At 41.7% G+C, this 24,425-nt stretch overlaps 1 protein-coding gene across 10 annotated transcripts in view; it reads right to left on the bottom strand.

Moving 5' to 3' along the window:
• The window catches only part of LOC134537000 (6-phosphofructo-2-kinase/fructose-2,6-bisphosphatase 1), a 172,912-nt gene that overhangs the window by 84,134 nt on the left and 64,353 nt on the right, over window positions 1–24,425 (bottom strand). For all 10 annotated transcript variants that reach the window (XM_063377144.1, XM_063377146.1, XM_063377145.1 and 7 more), the window contains exon 2: window positions 1,596–1,721. In XM_063377144.1, coding sequence (XP_063233214.1) covers window positions 1,596–1,721 — 126 coding nt within the window. The remainder of the gene's footprint in view (window positions 1–1,595; window positions 1,722–24,425) is intronic.

The raw sequence follows: 24,425 nt of genomic DNA on the forward strand, positions 1-24,425 counted from the left end.
AAGAAGAGAATTAATTATTGTACAAGACAATTAAACATTTTTGTTATGTCCGGATTCGATTTCAATTTTGGCAGAGAGAGAAAACGATAATTACCGTGCCGACCAAAGATGTTTTGTTTACTTCAGTAAAGCGCCATTAAGTTCAGACTAAAATATTTTCTTTTACCTCAGTCACATTTACGCCGACTTTATTCCCATAACATGATTTTCCATTTCCTCATCAATTTTTTATCATTTTATGGGTTTTCGGCCACTGTGGATAATCACAACCCGGTAATCATTGTAACGTCTTTTTTCAGAAATATCAACTTTCAAATCACACATTCAAGATTCTTTTGTCAGTTAACAACCATCAGGTTAAAAAACATTGGAGCTTGAAAACTTTTGCAATGCACCCTTGCCTTGGAGGGTTGTCAAGTTTTTAATAAACCGCGCGCCATAATTTAAAAAAAATCTGCGTGGATTATTGGATGAATTTGTTTACATGAACACACAATTTTGAAAATTATACTACAGCTAACTCAAGTTTTCGTAACGAATGGCCATTTAAGAAACCATGTACAATGCTGAAACAAGCTTATCTCAAAATATTTCCGTACACATAAAAAAAATCCGACTTTTTCCGGTTTTCCAGGTCTGTGGACACTATGTACTTATTTAAAACGTAAACCAACATTGCTACCACCGCGGCCAAATACTCTGCTTCTATTGGTCGCGCGGAGAAATAAACTGGAGAGCTGGTCTTTGCCGTGTCCGTGTCCGTATGCGTGACATTGTACATACTTCCTTCCGTGAGATGTCTCCGCTTCCAGGTGATTGTAGAACGGACCTTAAGAAATGCACTTTTTTTTACATTGTAGTGGCATTTGCTAATAATGTAACGATTAGTGATATAACGAATGTCAGTTCTTAGGCATTCGCGAATGTGAATGCGAATATGCAAGGGTTGGTACGAATTGTTAAAAGAATTTGATTATTTATCTCTAAAAGTAAAAATAATTGTTCAAGTATTAGCATAAAAGTTTTATAGAATAATAAAAATTTTGGTTGCAGGAAGAATTATTTTTTTTTTAGTTTCTTAACAGAAGTTGATAATTTCTAACACTAAAATTCAAATTATTTTGAAGTTTTGTTTGTTTAAATTACATTTTTTTTTGTTCTCTAATGAAAGGTTAATTTTTATAATACTAAGCCTAAAGTTTTTTTTCTTCAATTTTCTAATGTTAAAGTAAAGGCTGATAAAAGATAAATTGCAAGGTTCCCTCAGTGAAAAAAATTTCGTTTTTTAAAAACAAAACAGGAATAAGAAAAAACGTCTAAAAAAATTGATATTTTTGTCTTACTTAAATATGTTTTTATTCTAATATTCATATGCGCAAAATATTCACATGAATTGAAGGGTCCCGTGAGAGAGAAACCTTGAAAAATTTTAATTTCTGCTATTTCCAGTCTTCTCCTGTCACCTATCATGTGAACTTACAACAATGTGGTATAGCTAGTTCACGTAAACATTAACACTCAACATAACACCATGTCATGTCAAAGTGGCACAGCCAAGAACTACAGCAATGTGGCACTGCGCCGCGGCCGCTCACCTCGCGTGTTGATGCCGATCCAGTTGAGGTAGCGGGACAGCTTCTTGGAGATGTACGTCTTGCCGCGGGCCGGCAGCCCCACCATGGCGATCACATGGGGGCTGTTCACGTAGTTGGCGCGCTCCCCTGCGGACAAACACACCGCCGTCAGCCGCCGCGCCCGCATCCCCACTGTTGTATATGTTACAGTTGGTAGGTGTGTTTTTAGTTATTGTAAAGTTGGTGTAATTTCCGTGTTGCGTATTTGTTGTTTTGTAAAAGAATGGCCTGCTGGGCGTTCATGTTTTCGGAGGCCCGAAGGCCAACGCACCCGCCTTCCACCCCTCCCAAATGTGCGCCCTTTAAGGGTGGATTGGGAGTCTGCTTGCAGACCTGTATAGTCCAGAGCCCCGCCTTACTGAAGCTACCAGATCCAGCACCCGCTGGCCTAGAAGAGTGGCTTCACAGGAACCTGGAGGCTGAAATCCCCAGGTGGAGCTACGTCCGGGTAAGGGCGTTCAGTTATATTGTGGTGTTGAACAGTGGCGTAGCCAGTATTTGTGTATGGGGGGGGGGGGTGTTAAGAAACATCCCCCCCCCCCCGCCGTATTAAAGCGGGAGAGTCCGGGGGTCCTCCCCCGGGAAAATTTGGATTTTAAGGTGTAAAATAGTGCTATTTTAGCAGTTTTCGGTACTGAAATTTAAATATTGTAATGGTAAATTTTTTATTAATTTTAATATGAAATTTGTTTGAGTGATGAATAAGAAATTAATTAAAGATTTGTTGCTAAGAGGGGGGGGGGGTTTGAACCCCTAACCCCCCCCCCCCCCCCGGCTACGCCCCTGGTGTTCAAAGTTATGGAAACGTCTATTGTCTTATTTCATTACAGTCACAGCACCCACAACAACTGCTGCTTGAACCACGCCAACGTGTGTGTGTGTGTGTGTGTGTGTGTGTGTGTGTGTTGGCGACGCTCGCTGGTGCTTCTAGCGCGGTGTCTCCTCTGGACTGGCGCGCAGTCTTCTCGTCGTGCACAGGGGCCAAACTATGGGATTCAAGCGATGAAAACCAAAAACTTTATGGCGGAGAAATGAAAATAACACGCTAGTCCTATTCGTCGATTCATTCGCCACTATTCCACACCGTTGTCCACAACTGTAGAACATCCTGCCCTTGAGTCCCAGTTCGGCTCGGCTCCAGGTAGACTTCTGGGGAGGGAACTGTCGTACAGGGATAGGACGCAGTTTAAAAACACGACATTGAATTTAGTCAGATATTTACAAATTTATAATTTTACACGACTTAGATGAAAGAGAAGTTCAACCCATTCAGTCCATTCGTACACTCATGTGAATAATTTGTGTCCCAATTATAGATGAAGTTTATCAAACTTTTGATGTGTGGGTCAAGGTGTAAATTCGAGTCGTTATATTTTATCAAACGATAGTTATACGATATTATAATTATAGCTAGCTTAAAATTATTACTACATAATATATCAAAAATAGGTTAAAATTACATATATATATATATATATATATATAATTGACAAAGTTTGACTGAAATGGTTATGACACGATAATAATTCTAGTGTTGCAAGTTAACATAAATGTACCCTACAGGATAAAAAATAAAAAAGTGGGTATCGGGAGTGGCTATCCCCCCCCCTCCTCGTGTCCCACGCTTGTCCTCGCTGCAGCAGCTGCAGCAGCTGCAGCAGGGAGTGCAGCCTGCCTCCTTCACGCTGCAGCATCCCCCAGCTGCTCCGTGGTCCCGGCTGCTGGCTGCAGGAGGGACCAAGGCTCACTTAGCCGCACGTTCCACATACCACGTAGATTTTTTATTTAGACGTGAATACGTCTTTAAAATTGCTTCCGCAGTGGGAGGCAATTCAAAAAACGAACGATAACAAGATCGGGGGTAACAGTTTGGTGTTGCAGCTAGCTACATGTCATCTCCATCCAAAATTTAATCACATCACTGGATAGCTAAAGGATCAGAGAATTTGTTACGCTAAGTGAGGAATGTGACGTGATAACAGGCTTCATCCTTATCTTAGTTGATTATTTGTTCATATTAAATCTAAAAAGCTATATTATTCAAACTTAAATTGGTTTTGGGTTGGAAATCATAATATTTTATTACAAACGTAATTTTTTCTAGGTATGCGGTGGAGGGGGAAGCGCCGCCATTTTGAGGTCATTTTGCTGCGTTTCGAAATTTCCATTTAGTATAACTTTGGACTCGGAGAAGCTACGACGTTCGTTTGAGTTTCAATCGTCAGCTCTCGTCAAAATCTATCGATTGCATGTATAAAACATTAGTGTAAAATAGTTACAGTGAATAGATATGGTGTTAATAAAAAAATAGCGTCTTTTATATTTTGTATACCTAGAAAAAATTACCTGTTACGTACACGTATTCACGTACAACACACGGCCGTGTTCATGACACAGCCACACCCCATTTTTTTTTCCATTTTCTCGTCGTTACTGTTAGTCTATTTTTGTAAATGCAACAATATACCTCTCATATGTTGTTCTGTCACAAACATTTACAACATATATTTAATAAGTGTTAATTTAATGAGTGTAAAAGGTTTCGCGAGTGATAATAATTAGAACCACTTGCAAGACTACTTACACCCATCATAATAACACTTGGTAAATATCCGTTGAAATTATTTGTGACAGAACAACATGCCTTAAAACTACGTTTTTACTTATTTTGTGCGAGTTTTATGAATCTAAGATTTTTCCACTTGTGCTTTCTTATAAAAAAATAAGTGTTACGTATAATTTATTACGTTTGTAATAAAATATTATGATTTCCAACCCAAAACCAAATTTAAGTTTGAATAATATAGCTTTTTAGATTTAATATGAACAAATAATCAACTACGATAAGGATGAAGCCTGTTATCACGCCGTAACGAAGAATAAAATTTTGAGAAGATACTGAATAAATAAAATCGGAATTTAAAAAAAAAACGTGTAAAATCTGAAATTGCGGAGAATAACCAATGTCACGATACATCCATCAACACTGCGCATGGTCTAGGGCACTGACGTCACAACATGGCCCCCAGGTTTTGGCAGGAAGGTGTCGATTTTTAGGTTGGTGAGCTAACGAACTGTCAAAGGTGGACTTAAGTGCATGTGTGCACCAGCTGATAACGGGAGAGCAAATATGCTTTAGGCTTTTAGAGTATCAAGCCACATACGCCGGGAGAATCTCGCACTGATATATCGTATCGCACAGTATCGCGAGATGCGTGTCTCCTCCATTTTTTTTTTGCAAGCCACGACCACCATTTCGCTGATATACTGCACTTTCGAATCAGTAAAAATAGACTGAGAGTTTTGTTAAAAACCGCTGAACTTGAATCAGTAGATTTCTACAGTATTTATATTAATGTTTCAACAGTAGATTTCACTAACTCTCCAATGAATTCCACTCTTTAATCTTAGTTCCATTGATTTACCAATCAGTTAACACGTGTTAACGTAATTTTAAGTTGCTAAATTTCACTGACTGAAATCATATATTCATATTCAGAGTGTAGAAAGAGAAAAAAAAACAATCGTAATAATTAATATTTATTTTTTTTGCTAGCCAGGCTTGCCACAAACACATAGATAAACCTTTGAAAAATTAAACTCGTCAATATTTTAGAACGATGTTCAAATCGCAATTTATTTTCACCACTCTTGTAATATGATTGGTAGTTAAGTGTTTCTGAGTAACGTAACTCACCCCTTGGAAGGACAAAGTGAGGCTGTAAGATCGACATTTCACGGCCGATCACATGCACACGCGGCCTTAAGGCTTGGCGACTTGGACGTCCCGGTGCTGCTAGCAACGCAGAACATAAGCCGCGCCAATATTTCAGGGTCCAAGATTCTCTGGCTGTATTGCGAAAATTACTAAACCGTTTCACAAAATGTTCCCCCACCTCCTAGAAATAAACATAAACTTCATTTCTCAAAGACTAAAAACTTTCAAGATATTACACATTTTATAAACACAAAATTTTAACTCTAAAAAACATATCAGAATAGTTTTCAGTTTCCTTGGCATATTTTAAACGTAAAATACCAAAAACATATAAGAATAGTTTTCAGTTTCCTTGGCATATTTTAAACGTAAAATACCAACAGCTAAATTACAATTTCATGTTTTAGTTTCATAGATTATTATATTTACTAGTTCCGACTTTATGTTTTAAAACCCTCTCATAAACTTTAAAGTTTTATTTTTTCCATGGCTGGTGCGCACTACTAAAATGCAATTCCAATGATTTGACAACAAAGCGTGGCCTACAATTTTTTTAAGAATTGTCCTTGTGTTTCTGCTTCAGTGAACATCTGAAGCAATGCGTAATAAAAAGCCTATAATCACAACTTTTCAATTAACAATGCCACATTTCCTGACCGCAATAAGAATAGCATAAAATTCCGTACAGTCTTAAACAAACAAAAACAGCAATAATTCTGTGTGTGTGGGATTATTTGTTTTTCCTCGTTGTTAGATAAATATTTTTCAGTTAAAACTTTGTTACAAATATGGTACAGCCCTTTATAATAAATATATTAATTTATGTACAAATGAGCGACGAATATTTTTGAGGGATTGGGGAGGTAATGTTCTAAATGTCATAGTAATGAAGATATTATTTTTTGTTTTTTGTTAAATACTACACAAAATATTGCATTTTAGTCTTCATAACTTTTATAATTGTGATAGTAATATCACAAACTATCATCGTATTCTGAGATGTATTTTTATTCTAAATACATTATTATTTGATGCAATGGTTTTCAGGAAAATTACTTTTGAGCTTCCAAGTACAAAATATTTGTAAATGTAGAACAAACTTTCCACTTCAAAATTCTTTATAAAAAAACTAGATGCTATTTTTAATTTAGCTTTATTTTACAAAGTTCTTTAGTAACTGCATTCTACATGTCCCAGATATCATCCATTATATGGTCAAAATACGAGATAAGATGTAGTTGCCAGAATCAAGGTTAAGATGAGACTTATTATGTTTAGGATGTTTTTTTTATTAAACCTAAGTTACAAATCTTGCTCAAATTGACGTCCTCCATCCCGTACGCATGAATGATACTTATTTCTTATTTCAACAGTTGTTGTGTGGAGTCGTGTCAAACGCGCCGTTGATTTCTTCTAGTGGAAGCTCTCTCGCGGACACTAGCATCTCCGCACGTGTCCAGGTATAGCGCCGCGTCTTCCTATCCACGAGTTGGGAAGTGCATTATTTAAATATCCTCGGACTTATAGTTGATAATGTGCCGGAAACATAAACGGCACACCTGCTAAAGCTGGTGACACTATTTCGGGTAGATTGTTAATTAAAAAAAAAAAAAAAAAAATAGATAGTCTCCATTTAAGCGGTCTGGCAAGAAATACATGCGAATACATGACCAGTGAAAACCCCCTCGCTTACATTTGAAATCGGTTAAAAAAAAAAAAGTTTTAAGTCACATTACAAAGTAAATAGGTTGTTAGTTACCTTGAACAGGGGTGTAATGAAATGCATGCCTCCCATCTTCCCGAAGAATGGACCAGACTTTCCAAACTGATAAGCCAAGGCCTGCTTGCACAGTCGTGACTTGAGACGAAGTGGAGTATTCATATTCTTCCATTTGATTAACCTGCCAAGTTTTTTCTCGGACTTGACCCACCTGACTCTGCAAGCGGCCCCAAGTCTTTCACCAACTACTCGTATGCGTGAAGTATTCTTTCATCTGCGTTCACTTGAGGCTCTTGAAAATGTACGTTCCGGTCTCCCTCAGACGTCGGTAAGGAGTTGAAAAGGTCCCGTGGTGTAGCAGACGTCTATCAGGATATCGCTCCTGATAGATACTTCGTGCTGGGGACGCATCACAACGCCGTAATACATTAACGCCGAAAAATGTCATTGCAGGACTACCACAAAAATTAGGTTAGGTAAGGTTAGCACACAAATTCATTAAGTTGTTTTTAATTTTGCTCCTGTGCCCCCCCCCCCCCCCTCTTCACCGCAGCAACATGTTTCGGCGTTGTGGTACACAGCAGTTTTCTAGCTGTCGGCGTTGCGGTAAATATGGCATTCGGCGTTATGGTATTCGGCGTTGTGGTATTTCGGCGTTGTGGTAACGACCCCTTCGTGCTTCAAGCGCACTGCAATCAGCGCAGCCACACGCCAGTAAAACGTCAGCATAATCTTCGTCACTGAAGTTAGGCATCGTAACAACAACGGCGAGAACAAAACACAACTAAAAGACACAATTCCAACAACGTGAGCTGTTTAGCCACAGGTTCAAAAAAACGAAACTCAACTGCGACGCGGACGCGAACAATGCGAAACGCACGGTCACTTCCCAACAGCAGAGAAGGTCAAATCACGACTGAACCTGGGGCACAACAGCACCTGGTCGCTCACGAGACAAACACGACGTAAACGTACACGCTCCCGCGCGCGAGGCTACAATCGCTGGCCACGTGAACGAACTGGTCAAATGGAACCACCCGCATGCACTGCCATTAACGGCTGTAGCCTCGTGTCTGGGGAGCTGTAAGATGACGGGAATCCTTTTCACAGACGAGAGAGCCAAACGCCCGATCGTGCATGTTAGTTTTTTTCCCCTTCATTGTAAATAAATATGGCGATGTTGATAAAAGGATACAAATTGCCAATTAGGTTAGGTTAGCTACATTATAAATACTTTAAAACATTGTGGACGGTTGATTTGGTTAGGATAGATACATTAAAGATACGGGAAAAAAACCATGAACTTCGGGGAACTTCAGGTTTTGGCTCTCCCGTCTGTGAAAAGAAGGCTTCCCGTAAGATGACGTCTACCGCCTGCTCGCTGTGTGCACTTCAGAATCGCGTTTCTGGTCACGTCACGAACTTACAAACCCAAATGATCGACAAAGACAAGGATCATTTTGGATGCGCAAGAAAGTGACAAACGTTTTACCTGCTTTACGTGGAGATCATCGCATCGTTCAAACCGGTTCAATTGCAAGTGCCTGTGTTCGACCGTGGCAAAACACGTATCTCTTATTTTGACCACATAATGGGTGATTTATGCGACATGTTGAAAACCGATGGAAATGGTATAAACTAGAGAACATTTCTAAAATAAAGCTAAATTTAAAATAGCATTTAGTTTTTTTTTATAATAAATTTCAGAGTTTATTGTCCTACATTTACACCATTTTTTTGGTCTTTGGAAGCGCATAAGTAAATTTCCTGAAACCCATTGCATCAAATAATGATATATTTAGAATTTAAAAAAAACATCGCAGAATACAAAAAACAGTTATTTTGTGCTGCCACTGCCACAAATATAAAAGTTATGATTACCTAAAAGGCAATGATTTGGGGTAATCTTCAACAAAATTTAAAAATAAAATAATTCATATTCCATTACCGTAACATTTAGGACATAAGGTCTAAGGGTAATAACTACAGCCAGTGACCTCTTCAATCCCTCAAAAAAAAAATTTCGGTCCTTCTACCAATTAGCCTGTATAATACCCATAGCTTCGGCTCAAAATCCCGTCGAAAGCTAGGTCCTAGTCCTGTTCTACACTGACACGGAAGCGGAGCCGGATCACGTAAACGGATCTACAGCGGCACGCATGCGGACCGCACCTGTACGGATCAGCTCGGCAATGCTCAGCTCTTACGTTTACGTTCACGTTCGCGTCCGTGCGACCAACAGATCCCAGAGTATTTATTTGGCCGCCGAGTGGCAGCCAAGGTTTGTTTACTTTTCAAAAGTCGTTGAAAATTGTTTAAAATTCAAGAATATCGTCATGGTCCACGGAAATGTGATGTCTTCTAAACTGTGTATGGGGTGAGATCGTTTATGAATGCTTACGCCGACGCTCGGAGATATCGATGTACACTGCGCCACATTGCTCCATCTTTCGAAGTTGGACGAAGACGTAAAAGAACCTCATGCTACACAGACCTGATCGAAAAAATAATTGTATTTTTTTTTCTCACAAGGAAAGTCAATATACGACACCAGGAAACGAACAGTGGGCGAGTTGCGCAGGTCTGACCTCTGAAGCGAAACTGGAGCACAGTGGAATAAAAAAAACGAGCATGAACGGACTCTGGCGAGGTCGGTTGTCACAAGGCTCGGGCACTATAACAACCCGGATCACGTCGAGTGTTGGCGACAGCTCATTCCAGATGGTTCAGACACGAACTGTGCTTGATGTTCTCTGCTGTGTGACGAAACTGGAAATATCTTCTATTCGTCCAAGAATATTACGTTATGTGACCGGGTCGTTACCACAACGCCGAAATACATTAACGCCGAATGTCAAAATTGACTACAACACCGACAGCAAGAAAACTGTGTACGACAACGCCGAAATACCACAATCAAACCTAACATTATCTTACCTAACCTAACCTAGTCTAACCTAACCTAGTCTAATCTAACCTAGTCTAACCTAACCTAGTCGAACATAACATAACCTAACCTTTGTGGCAGTCCTGCAATGACATTTTTCGGCGTTAGTGTATTTCGGCGTTGTGGTACACGGCAGTTTGCTAGCTGTCGGCGTTGTGGTCAATTTGGCATTTCGGAGTTGTGGTGCGTCCCCAATCTGACCCTTCCCTGCATGGCTGATCCCAGCATGACGGGGGTATAGGCTCCGGTCTGAGACGCACCTGTGTCCCTCCCCAATACTCGTTAAGTTTTAGGTCAGAGCACGTATAACCCAGTACACGTGATACAAGTGCCGCCACTTTATCATCATTGGAAAATCACTACTCAGTGCGGGGGAGGTACAAGCCTTTTTAGGGGCTCTTGTCCTCCCATTTTGTAGTCATTAAGAGTTTGAGGGGTAGAGGGGAAAAGCCGCCCCCCCCCCCAACCCTCTTGTCTTTTATTTGTCTTATGGCATGCACAAGGCATCCCCACATGATATAAGTGAAGCTTCTTTGGCAATTAAAACCTCGTATCGTAAGTATATCGTAAGGGGGTGAAATGGCAAAGAGAGAGAATAAAAGAAGATAACTATCTAAAAAAAACCTTTAGTATTAATAGGATTTAAGGAAAGTATTTTAAAAATCAAAATGAAAACATTATAGTCAAAATATCAGTTTCTGTGCGTATTACTGTTTCTTCAAACAATTCTGCTAATTATTTTGAACACGCCAAATCTTTGAACGTAATATGAAATTCATGACAGGTTGCGCTATCTATGCGGGAAATGCAAGGACTTCTCGACAGCTTTCATTGCTTTCCCCACTAGAAACAGACTGTCTCCATTTTGACTTAAAATGTTTTTAAACTAAGTATTTACATAAAAAAAATTGGTTGTCTGTAAAGTCGGTTTACGGACGATAGTTTAACGTGACAACGTCAAAACCAAACATTGATTAAATGATTGCATACTTTTATGAATAAAATTGAATCAATTTTTTTGAATTATCACTATTTTGTATTGATACAAAGAAGGAGTGAAATGAAATCTACAATTTAATTGATAAATTTACTCTTATTTGCACTCATTAATTCAAATATGTTTATAACTTTAACGAACAGATTATTTTAACTATAACTTGTATACATGTTTGCTATTTAACTTCTTCCAATCTGTGTTATTCTGTTAAGGATAGGACGATGATAGGAAAAGTAGGAAACGAATGGGAGTGTTTCAAGTTTAATGTGCCTCAAAAAAAGTCAAATCGATGGTTGTTCCAATCGAGTGGAAGAGAGATAGATGCGGCGCAAGCGTACAATGAGCGTAACGGGACAATGTGCGTACCGGGACAATGAGTCATCCTTTTACGTGCGTCTAGCCGGCGTTCATCGATTTATTAGACGTCGCGTCAAAAAAATAGTTTAAAATCAGAAACATAGACAGGTTAAAATGTAAGCTGGCGGGACCTAATCCCCCGTAAGCAACCAGTCCGAGTCTTGCACACTCGTCCGGACCAATGAGGATGCGGCTACTTCAGTGGGAAGCCTTCATTACACAGACGAGAGAGCCACACCCGAAGTTCCCCGAAGTTTACATGATTTCACAGTAGGTATCTTTAATGTAGCTATCCTAACCAAATGAACCGTCCACGATGTTTTAAAGTATTTATAATGTAGCTAACCTAACCTAATTGACCATTAGTATCCTTTTATCAACGCCGCCATATTTATTTCCAATGAACAAAAAAAAAACCGAAGATGCACGATCGGGCGTTTGGCTCTCTCGTCTGTGAAAAGAAGGCTTCCCTACTTCAGTACTTGAACGCTCGTGGTTCGCCGAGACAGCAAAGAGTCGCGCCGAGTGCCTGCGCTAACAGACGCGGTGAGTGGCCAATGAGGCCGCGCGGAGCTGGGGCGGAGCAGAAGCAGAGGCGGGCAGGTGCGGCGCCGTCTCAAGGTCGCCCTCGGAAATAAACGCGCACTTGACCCCCGAGGAGCTGAACGGCGCGCGTGTTGACTCTGGCTGCGGCCCAGGACACCGCGGTAGCCGTGCTGCCGTGCTGCCGTGCTGCCCTCTGTCGCGGGCGTTCCCCAACTGTTCGACTCCCCGCCACTTCGGAAGTAGGCCTAAGGCTGAGTTCATTATTGAAAAATCCAAGAGAGCGTGTAGCAGGCCATGCACACGACTGTGCATGCGAAATAGGTTCACAGTTGAAATCTTACTGTTAAGTTTATCCTGTGAAATTTCGCGATCGATCTGCCATCTGTTGGTAGTGTTAGTAAAATAACCAATTTAACTAGGAGGAGAGAGGAAGGAGGACGAGGAGGAGGGAAGAGGAGGGAGGAGGGTGGTCGAGGGAGGAGGAGGGAGGCGCCCTGCCCAGATGCTAGTGCGCCAGTGGAGGCGCCGCTACGCACGAGCGCCGAGACGCCACGAGGCCAGTGCCACAACACACGCGCAGACACGCGCAGACACGCGCAGACACGCGCTAGACACGCGCTAGACGGCCCCGCCCACACGGTACGCAAGAGCTTCAGAGAAAACAACGCCACTTGAACACTAGACAGGATATCCGAGTGGGGTCTGTTTACGGAGAAAAAAAAAGCAGTTAACAATGCGCTGAGGACCGATAAATAGCTTTTTTTTTTTTTTTTTTCCGGATTTGAGTTTTTAAAACTGTATTCTTAGAATAGTCAAAATGGCTAAAAATACGTGTTTTCAGAGCGATTTATAGGCATAAAACAGTCGGCACAGATTCTTTAAAGCACTTAAGGGACTTTCGTGACACCTTTATTCTCATCTCAATTCGACCGCCACATTTCGACTGCAGGTTCATCCTGAAAACATTTGGCTGAAAACATCTATACGACTTAAGGCCTACAGCGCTGCTGAAGGCTCGCGTACGTCTTTGAAAACTCGAACGAAAGGAAAACACGAGACGAGAAATTCAACGAGTGTTCAGAGGCGAATGCAGCAGCCGTCACCAACGCTCCACGACTCCTGCCGACCGTAAACCTTGCACGGTGACGGTCGAACAACAAGAGTGACGACAGCCAAGGCCGCTCGCGCAGTTTAACAGCCGCGTGGAGGATGAAGACAGCTGACGACGCAAGACGGTAGGCGAGTCCCAGCTCGCTGGCTCCTCCACAGCAGTGGTAGCCGACCCCAGACATCACATTCGAAACCGATAAGGGCCAGTTGCATGTGAATTAACATTGAACAAACACAAAAAATTACAACTTGTATGTTCCGCACAGCGTAGGATTCCAAGCCCAAATTTCCCGGTACACCAGACAATTACGGCGCATGTACGATAATTACGGTGCACAATAGGGCGAAGTTATAGTACGACGAAGGTGGATGCGAGAAAAATTATGGAACGCAGTATGTAGTGAATAATAAATGAATACTATATGTTAAGTTATGAAATAACAGAAAATAAGGCCTTTAAAAATTATATTTACAAAAAAAAATAAAACTTTTCATTAAATAATAACATACGGATTCCGTGAATAAAAGTAAATTCAAGTATATTTTTTTTGCAAGAATACTGTGACTTCTAAGCAATGTAAGCTGTCAACTTTAATCCACATAATGATAGGCACAAAAGACGGTTTGCACACGACAGTGTGGCATTTCTTTGTTGGAATATTGTCCAGACTAGCCGCGCGAAGCGAAGTCTCGGGGTTGGATACGGCCCGTGGACGGCCAGTTGGCCACCGCTGGTCCAGAGCGTGTTAACTATGAGTCGGATCAATTTAAACATCACGCAAAAGTTCACCTACATCAAGCGACTACAATATTATAATATAGCCTACCGAACGGGGTTGAATTCGATCGACTACCTTCCGCTGCAGATTCATCACGGAAAAATAAGTTGAAAGCACGTGTATGACTTATGGTCTGAAGTGCTTCATTGAGACGAACAACATTTTCTTTTTTATTGTAAACTAGCTAATGCCGGGTCGTTACCACAACGCCGAAATACCATAACGCCGAATGTCAAAATTGACCACAACGCCGACAGCTAGAAAACTGCTGTGTACCACAACGCCGAAATAACAACTGAATAAATTTGTGTGTGTTTCTTAAATGTAGCCTACCTTAACGCCGAAATACCACAATCAAACCAAACCTAACCTTACCTAACCTAGCGTAATATAACCTAACCTAACTTAACCTAGCCTATCCTAGCCTAGCCTAACCTAGTCTAACCTCACCTAGTCTAACCTAACCTAACCTAATCTTTGTGGCAGTCCTGCAATGGTATTTTTCGGCGTTAGTGTATTTCGGCGTTGTGGTAATTCGGCGTTGTGGTACACAGCAGTTTTCTAGCTGTCGGCGTTGTGGCGCGTCCCCGCTAAATGCCCAGCATGCATCGTATATTGTTTGAAGTAGGTACATACATACAAACAAAGCATCTCTATCTAGATATGTCCGTCTATAAATCTCACCACATTTCTCTATAAGTAAATTGAAGCGTTAAAGCGGGCTCTAACGTCGACCAGGTCAGAAGCGGCAGTCGCAGTTGCCAAAACCAAAATATGCTGCGCGGGGACCGAAGTATCCGGGTGTTGTGTGCGCGGCGGACGAGAGAGTGGTGCTAGTCAGTGTGTCGTTCGAGGTAAGAGACGAGAAGTATAGAGAGCCCCAGCGGGGAGTGTAAATTGCTGACTTAATGAAAAGAGTGGTAAATTTATTCGTCAGAAACTTTTAATTTTTTTTTTGTAAATATCGAGCAATAAACCTAGGGTGCCAGGGAAAATGAGTATAAGTCACGTTTTGGGTAAAATGAGATAAGTCAGCAGGCTACTCATAGGAAGGTTCCGCACATGTGGTCTAAGTAGTATAAGTCAGCACTGCAAAACGTCTAATGTGTTGCTTTTGATCTCAGGAGTATAAGTCAATTGACGTGTATACAGTTTGAGAAAAACAGTATAAGTCAACTTATTGTGTATTTTTGACTTATACTCTTTTTCCCTGGCACCCTAGAAATAAATATCTTGGGCTATCCTTTCCTAACGTGTTCCCCCGAACTCGTAACAATGTGTGATTGTTTTCTGCGTAAGGTAACGACGAGCCACCGCTCAGTACGCCCCGGTGAACCTCTTGAGGGGGGCGGAGCTACACAAGATGGAAGCGCGAGACAGACCCTCCCTCCCTCCCACGCGGCGCGATAAATCAGGGCGCGACACACGTCGCGCCAGCTCCTTGGCACCATTCATAAAACTGCCCCCCCCCCCCCCCCCAACCCCTCGGGCCCCCGGACAAGAACCCGCCGCTGCCACAGTTACCGTTATAGACTTGCAATGCGCTGGCTGTTCCGAGAGCCGATGTGCCAACTCCCTGCTGCGACGAAGACACAAAGTTGCTCCCGCGTAGGGTTACCAGACACTGATAACAAAAAAGGAGGACATTCACATCGCAAAAGGAGGACAATATATATTATTAAAAAGCCGTGAATTAATTACAATGGAGTACGATATTTTACAATGTTTTGGCATTTAACACAGTTTCAGTATAAAGAATCAAACAAACTACGCATATACAGCATATTAAAAACACGTGCTTCTGCATGTGCTGCTACCTGTCAAGCTGTCACAGAACTACTTACTAGTGGGGAGACTCTGCGGTGTAACTGCAGGAATTATCTCACTTTATAAAAAAAAGCCGGACATTTTGGAGCATTAAGGAAAATCCGGCCGGACGCAAAAAGATACATAAAAAGGAGGACATGTCCTCCTTTTGCCGGACGTCTGGTAACCCTACTCCCGCGCCGTTACAACCCGGGTCTGGGGGTGCCCATGGTCACAACTGCAGCCCGTGGCACCAGACAACCCCGCTGACGGCCGCGATGCATACACTGACATGGGCGCCGGGGGACAACCGGCGAGACACGGGGGCTCGCAAAAAAAAAAAAAAAAAAAGTCATGTTTCATTCGAATTCAACGTTTTCCAGATGGCTGACGACCAAATTTTGTTTTATACGTTTTTTGGAGAATAATTTTAATGTCCTCTGGTCTGGACTATATTGAACAAAAAAAAAAGGGGGGGGGGGGGTTGTCTGTAAAGTCGGTTTACGGACGATAATTTTGCGTGATAACGTCATATCAATTTTTTTTTTTTTTCAAAAATTGCTGCTTTTAAAAAGCCCGCGCCTTAACCTGTTTGACATTATAGAAGATTTTCTCTCGCACGGTGGTTGCCCGGTTTTCTTGCACGCTCGGCTCAAGCGAAACGTGACAATGAGTCATGCTTTTTTTCGTGCGTGCAGCCGGCGTTCATCGATTTGTAAGACGTTATCACGTCAAAAACGAATACAATATTCCGTATTATAGTTCATTTTAAAAAGTCTGCCTCTGAAGGCACACGTCGTTGCAGTCTTCCTGCTCTGACTCCGTCTTCCCCTGGCCCAATCGGACAACCTAGTAGTGATCAATCCCCAAGGAGCATCCCAGGTTAAACTAAAATGCCTCCCCCTCCCTTTTTGACGTGAATACGTCTTTAAAATTGCTTCCGTAGTGGGAGGCAATTTAAAAAACGAATGATAAAATCGGGGGATACAGTTTGGTGTTGCAGCTACATTTTATGATATCTATCATCTCCATACAAAATGTAATTATACCACCGGATAGCTAAAGGATCAAAGAATTCGTTACGCTAAGTAAGTACTGTGGGCGCATCGCGCGCGGTGGAGGGGGAAGCGCCGCCATGTTGAGGTCATTTTCCTGCGTTTAGAGATTTCGGTTTAGTATAACTTTTGACTCGGAGAAGCTACGACGTTCGTTTCAGTTTCAATCGTCAGCTCTCGTCAAAATCTATCGATTGCATGTATAAAACATTAGTTTAAATAGTTACAGTGGATACATATGGTGTTAAAATAAAAAATAGCGTATTTTATATTTTGTATAGAAAATATTACCTACCTGTTACGTACTAGTATTCACGTACAACACACGGCCGTGTCCATGACACAGCAATTCCCCATTTTTCATTTTTTATTTTTTTCATTAGATGGATCCAAACTATTTAGACACTAACAACCACACAGCATAAAACTGAAGGAATGTAGTTTTGTCCCGAATAGAGCAAGGAAGGAGATATATAAGTGCGACTCTCACTGAGCGACATGCCACTATACCTGCGGCGAAGCGAGAGGCGATTTGCTGCACTGCTTTCAAGGTGTTTTGCAACCCACGCCGCTAGATGCCACCGCTGTGCCCAGTTTCAAAACTGCAGGTACCCTCCACGCCGCCGGGTCGGGCGTATCACTTACCAGTCCCTATTGCAATATTAGCTGCGACTACGTGACAGCGAGGAGCCTAAGATGTACATCAAGTTCTGTCCCTGCCCGAACACGCCCGAATATTCACCTTCGGCCAACCGCGGGATTTGTTTTATTTTTGCGCAGGAAAAATTAACTCAAATATTAAAAGTGGTCGGTAAGGTCAGCTACATTAAAACACTTTTAAACACTATGGACGGTTAGTTAGGTTTGTATAGCTACATTAAAATAAACAGAGAGATATAAATATATATAAATAAACCCGAGGTTGGCCGAAGGTGAATATCCGGGCGTGTTCGGGCAGGGACAGAACTTGATGTACATCGTAGGCTTCCCACGTGACAGCTCGCCGTCCGCTGACGACACTCTCGGACCTGCTGTCCCGGCCGCGAAGACGACAGAGAGCGCCGGTATTTATAGCGCGCGCGCAACACCGCGACCTGTCGCCCGCTACGCAGCGACGGACAAACCCCCCCCCCCCCCCCCCCCCTCAACCGCACAGCATTCCCAGGCGCCCTGGGCCAACACCACCGATGCATTTCTATCACAAAAACTCATTTAATGTTTCTTGGCTGTCAAAATCGTAACAAATTTGAGAATTTTGAAATGCCAGGTGAAATTAATTAATATTTTCTGAAATAAATTCAAACCATTTCTTGAAGTTGCGAGTGGCATTGCAATTAAACCTAAAAAGTTTCTTTTTTTTTTAATAAATTAAATTCTTCTTATTTGTGCAACCCAAAAAACGTTAAAAATGTAATTTTGGCAGCTAATTATGCAAAAAGTATGCGCTGTATATATTTTTCATTTCGTGAAAGTTAAACAATTGAAAAAGTCTGCATCTGTAATTACTGTAAATATAAAATCTTGACCTGAAATGGGAGGCATCCCCTTAAAAAAACCCCGCCTACCCGGACACACACGCGGTGCGCAGAGCTTCCGGAAAAACAACGCGATGTCAAAACTACACAAGATATCCGAGTGGGGTCTGCTTACGAAAAGCATTTCAGAGTTCGCTGAGGGCCGAAAAGTACTTTTGATTTCGGATTAAGGTTTTTAAACTGTAGTTTTAGAAGAGTTAAAATTGCTAAAAACGCATGTTTCAGAGTAATCTTTAGGCGTAAAACAACGGGTACAGATTCTTGAAAGCACTTAAGGGACCTGCATTACACCTTTACTTTCATTTCTCGGGCATACAATGTTACGGTCGCCGCTCAGATCTCTGCAGTTGTCCTGTGCACTGAGAGAAGACTGCGCGCCAGTCCAGAGGAGACACCGCGCTAGAAGCACCAGCGAGCGTCGCGCCTATCATCCCGCCTCGCTGACAGATAAGCCCCTGACGAGTGGTAAGGCGCTGGGACCAGCACTCCGAGGATCCCGGCTTCGAACCCAGACCACTCCAGCAGTAGGCCATGGCCACTAACCCTAACACACCACACCCCCCCTCCCCACCAACACCAACACCCAACCAAAGATTTAACGACTTGCGATTGCAATTGTCCGACTCTGACGACCTCGCTGTCGGCGTCGAAGACTATAAACAAGCACACCCGCCACCTTCAAGCGAGTTATTGGTCTATAACCCCACCGGAGAGCGTCGCACAACCAATGAGCTAGTGCCAGAGATCATTAACAGCCTTGAAGTCTGGTCGGTTTGCCTTTCACAGACACGTATTTTTTTTTTCAACGAGGTTTCATTTGACTGCCGAGAGTTATAAAAGGAAGTGAAATAAAAACCAAGGGCGTATCCAGGGGGAGATGTATGGCGGCAGCTGACCACACCTCGCGGCCACTTCTTTTGTTTTGTTTTGGAAAGGGGGTGAAAAATGGTGTTCCTCCCTTGTTATCGTTTATTAATTAATAGAACCACGGAAAGAAGTTGAACTCCGGAAAATGCCCCTCTTCCAGCGGCGGACGCAGCTTCAATTAAAGGGGGGGGGGGGAGGGAAGAGGGCACCAGATAAACATACATATTAACGCACAAACTCTAGAGTGCCTAAGTACAAAACAAAGCACGTAACAAACTGGGTATCTTATCTGTATAATGATCACACATAAGTACAGCTGATAAAAAACAAACTACGCGCTACCATTTCGAGTCCTGTTTCACGAACGTGGTGGGAATCAAGAAATCTGCAAGTCTAACAGCCAGGCATTAATTACTCCCAGCCCTCTTTAACTCCGTGTTGCCAATAGAAAAACGTAAACATCAGAAGAATGCAAAACTGTGAATGAGTGAATTAGAGCTTTAACATTTCGTCGACATCCAGGTCATTATTGACAACGAAGAGGCGAGGACGAAGCGTTGATGGAATTACCACGCGGTAGTGACGGCAGAACCCCGAGAAAACATTCCCGCAACGTCCGCCTAGTTTCATCATCTACGAAAAAAAATATCTTCGATTTTTAACCTAATTTCCCCTCGCCCGGGAGACGAGTGATCTAAACACTCTAACAGCGAAGCGCCCCCCCCCCCCTCCCACACACACACACACACACACAAAAAAAAAAGCATCGAAGACAGTAACGCTAACCTTCCAAAATTAAAATCTTTGTCAGAATGGCCAGAAAAAACCTTACAAGCAAGTAGAATTCGCTGACTTTGCCCTGACTTCTCCACGTCTTATAATTTTTCACTTTTACAAAACATGTAATCTTTCCAAATACATAAGCCTATATTATTTTTTTTTTTTGCGCTACTTGCCAAAACAGCCATAGTGACATTAGTCACAACGTACCTCCGGATTCTTGTAAGCCGGGGCAAAACTGTCTACACCGTAACAAAATGCACAAAGAAACGTTCATCCCATTCCAGGGCACCGTTGCAGATGAGTTAAGTCACATGTGCAAAAAAATACAACTCTGATCGAAAATACTTCATATGCGTCAACAAAGGCTGAATCCAAAATACAACATGCATTAGACATTTGGTAGGCTAGTGATGCAGGATTAGCATTTTCTATCCCTCTTGTTTTATTCCAAAAGAAAGAAGTGGATCGTTGACAGCCAATAAAAAAGAGTAAATAAAAAAATCCGTGTAAAGAGTACAAACACGTATTACAGAAGTAAAATTTATGTTCTGAAAGTTTTAGCGCGTCAGTGTGTTTAAAAATACCCGCTGAACCTATTTCACGGCCTTTAAATAATATTTTATACTACCTATTTACAACACAATGTCATTTTATACATAAGCAAAATTAAATTAATGTGATCTATTACTATTTGTAGGAACGTGTTAATAAATAATTTGCCCAAGATTTAAGTGGACAGTCTCCAACTATTTGTATTCAATGGAGCCGTCAAAAAATGCAAATGTGTAAAAAAAAAAAAAAGTTGTTGGAAAATGAAGTTTCTTCACCTCCAGCCCCGTTACTGTTAATTCCGGGACGTTTTTCTAACTGTCGTGGCCAATTTATCAGTTTCGTTACTTTTATCTGAACTTTTCCCTCACTCTCTTTATTTTTTCGTGATTTCCCTTTTTTTCTCGCTACTTTTTCATAACTTTCCTTAAGTTACATTATTTGTTGTAACTTTCCTTTAATTTTGAAACTTTTTCGTGACCAGTTAGTTGGTTTTTTTTCCTTCGAAATTTTCGTGAGCAGTTCTTCAGTTTCGTTACTTTTGCGAGACTTCCGTGAGCATTTCTTCAGTTTCGTTACTTTTGCGAGACTTCCGTATGCAGTTCTTCAGTGTACGTGACTCGTCCGTGGTGACCTGCGGACACCGTCGGCGGGCGAGTGCCGCGCGCAGCAGTGTTATCGCCAGTCCCGGGGGCCGTGGTCCAGAACAGCCACCGGCGGGGTCACTGGGAGGGGGGAGGTGGCGGTACACTGAGAGATAGCTTTGTTTGCCCCAACAAAATATTTGTTTCTATATGGCGAAATTAATATATTTTGTCAATTCAAACAAATATTTTGTAGTAGGAAAGATTCTGTTGACCCAACAAAATGATTTTGTCAACTCAAATGTATATTTGGTTAGGTGCAAACAAATTATTTTTGTTACTTACCGAGTTTGGTTAAACTAACAGAATATTTTGTTCCACCAAGTAAATATTATTTTCGCCATATACATATAAACAAATATTTGTTTGATTCAAACAAACCTTTTCATCTGTGAAAGGGTTCGTCTGCCATCGCCGAGGGTTCCAGCCCGGTACAGCCCGCCCTCGTTTCCCGACAAGCGGACTATCGCTAGAGACCGGAGAAATTCGCGGTTTCATTTCGCGATAGGCTAGAATTCAAATGCCGCTTCAGTGATTGGAACACAGTTTGCCTGAAAGGACTGTGAGCTAGGGACCGGAAAAATTCGCGGTTTCGATGGCCTTCAGAATAGACTGCACATTCCCCTGTACACTTGGGAAAATAACGCAAGTTCATCGGCTGCCGACTTGTGAGTCGTCTCAGCTGGTTTGTCCGTGATTCGATCCTTCTTTTGGTTGGAAGGTTTATAACTGGTTGAGATTCGTCCAGATGAACAGCAAGCCAATAGCAGAATCATCTGAAAGTTATATGTATTTGAATTTTAACCTATCGCTGAATAAATCCGCGAATTTTTTCCGGTCTCTACTGTGAGCCAATGAATGACCCTCAACGTAAGAAGTATCGAATCACAAGCATCCCAGTTAACAGGTGTCACGAGTCAGTAGCCAATGAGCAGGTGTAATTTTCCCGCGTACGTAGAGGATCGTGGAGTCTATCCTAGAGGTCATCGAAACCACGAATTTTTTCCAGTCCCTAACTATCGCATGACTTCGATGACCTCCAAGCGGTAATACCTCAGTCCTGCGTGTGTCGGAACCGATATTCGTTTGTATTTACTGGTTGCCGAGTCGCTACAATCAGGCGCCACTGGTTATAGTCATTGGCCCAAACCCCGCATTCGGGCCGACAGCTAAATCCATACAACATAGGGTGATTGGAGATTCAACATTTTTCCAGGTAAATCCGCGAAATGTAACCCGCTTCTGCGATGTTCGTGGTATGCCTCCAGTTCTAATTTATTTGTCTCCGGGACGATAACCTCCCTGTCCCTTATTCCAACGGTGACCAACTTCCTACAGATAACAAGCTGCCAATCGAAGTAAGACACGAATTGCAGTATTTGAGATACAGCTTTCCGTGCTCCACCCCACCCCTCCCTTCAGCTAATTCATATCAGGGGAGAACAGATTAAGCCTTGGTTAGCTTCTACCAGTTAAAATTACTAGCAGAGAGGCCGGGAACACGCCGGCCTTGTAATCCAAGAATCTCGAAGAAACGAAATATTTGGAAAACTGCCCAAAAATCGAGACAAACTGAACTGCAGTACTGGGCCGGACTCGGGTCTCACACGCACTTGTTGATTTTATTCGCTTTCCCGCGCAAATCCTGATAACTACGCAAACTCCCGCGCATTTTTACACCCATGGTATTCCAATAAGTGAATATAGGAAGGTATAGATTCAAAATTTTAGGAATAGCCCTCAAATTAAAAAAAAATGCCGGAAAACACTAAAAAAAATTAACATGGCTTGTGAGATCAAGTCTTAAAACGTGAATTTAAAAGCGACAGAGGTTGAAACGGGTGTTTGCACTAGGGTTTTCCGGCATGAAACGTATGGTAAGTGGCATATGATAGAAATGGTACACAGTATTGTAAGTAGGATATGATAGAAATGGTACAGAGTATTTATTGCAAGTGGGATATGATAGAAATGGTACACAGTATTGTAAGTAGGATATGATAGAAATGGTACAGAGTATTTATTGCAAGTGGGATATGATAGAAATTTAAGAGACGCGTTATCGACGCGAAGACTGCGCGCCAGTTCAGTGCGTGGCGCGTAGGGGCGAAGATGCGTGTGATGCGCCAGCCAGTGTGGCCCTTAGCGACCCGCGGCACTTTCAAGAGCTTCGTGTGCTCGACCAGGCGACGATGCAAATCCAGAGTCGCGGCCATTTTACAACGAAGTGTGTCAATATCCTGTCGCCTACGCAGTGACGGCGTGATTAGCAAACAATGGCTGGTTCAATGCCTCGAGTCAGAGATAACAGCTAACATTACACGGCACTTCAATACCAGCTTCCCGTGTTGAAGAACAATTACAAAGGCATTACCCCAGATGGTAAGTTAGTCTTATCGTCTGTGAGTCGTACACACATACATATGTATCTATATTATAAAGAATGTGGAAATTTTGTTAAGGGGTAGTTTCCTATATTATTTTGCTTCTAATATCTCCTGTTTTTGCACACGATTTTAAATAAATACATAATATTACATTTTTTTTATAAAAGGTAGTTTTTATTCTAAACAAGACCTTGTTTATTATATTTATTGACTTAAAGGCAAATGTTTGTCAGTCCTTGTAAGTGCTGAAAGCTCGAAATCATGTGGTAAACAGTTTTGGATTCACAATTCGTTCGTAGTATTTGTCTTCGAACTATTTATTTTTAGTATAGCATTCACAATATAAATTTTAAAAAAATAGGTTCCCCCAAACTGAGCTGAACTGGCACACCGTCTTCTCATCGTGCATAGGACAACTATCGAGATTTGAGTGGTGATCGTAACATTATATGGCAGAGTAAGAAGATAAAGATGTAAAGTAAGTCCCGTTGAGTGCTTTGAAGAAACTGCACCGGATTTGTCACGCCTAATTTTTTTTAAACAAGCGTTTTAGCTCTCTTCGCCCTCCTAAAAGTACAATTTAAAAACTAAATACGGAAACAGAACAAATCCTCCACCCTCAGCATATTCTTGAACGTTTTTCGTAAACAGGCGCCGCTCTAATATTTTGAGCAGTTCTCAAATTGCATGGTTTTTTTTTTTTATCTCTGCACATCGCACATGTACTCAGTTAGGCGGTGGCCTTTTATCACTGCAAATTACTTTTTGTTGTTATTTAATTTTTTTAAGTGCTATTAAGTATTTTTAATGCCGTTTTTCATACAATCAAAATGTTTATCTCACTGATAACAACAACATTGTTACTTAGAAGATAACTTTCTGAATTTTCGCACGTAGGTGATGCACATACAACTTTACTACTATACACAGTAGATAATAAAAACTGTAACGTTACAAAAACAATCTTTTTTCGAAATGTTGGCCTACGCTT

Source organism: Bacillus rossius, chromosome 11 (genome assembly GCF_032445375.1).
Source record: "Bacillus rossius redtenbacheri isolate Brsri chromosome 11, Brsri_v3, whole genome shotgun sequence".
Lineage (NCBI taxonomy): Eukaryota > Metazoa > Arthropoda > Insecta > Phasmatodea > Bacillidae > Bacillus > Bacillus rossius.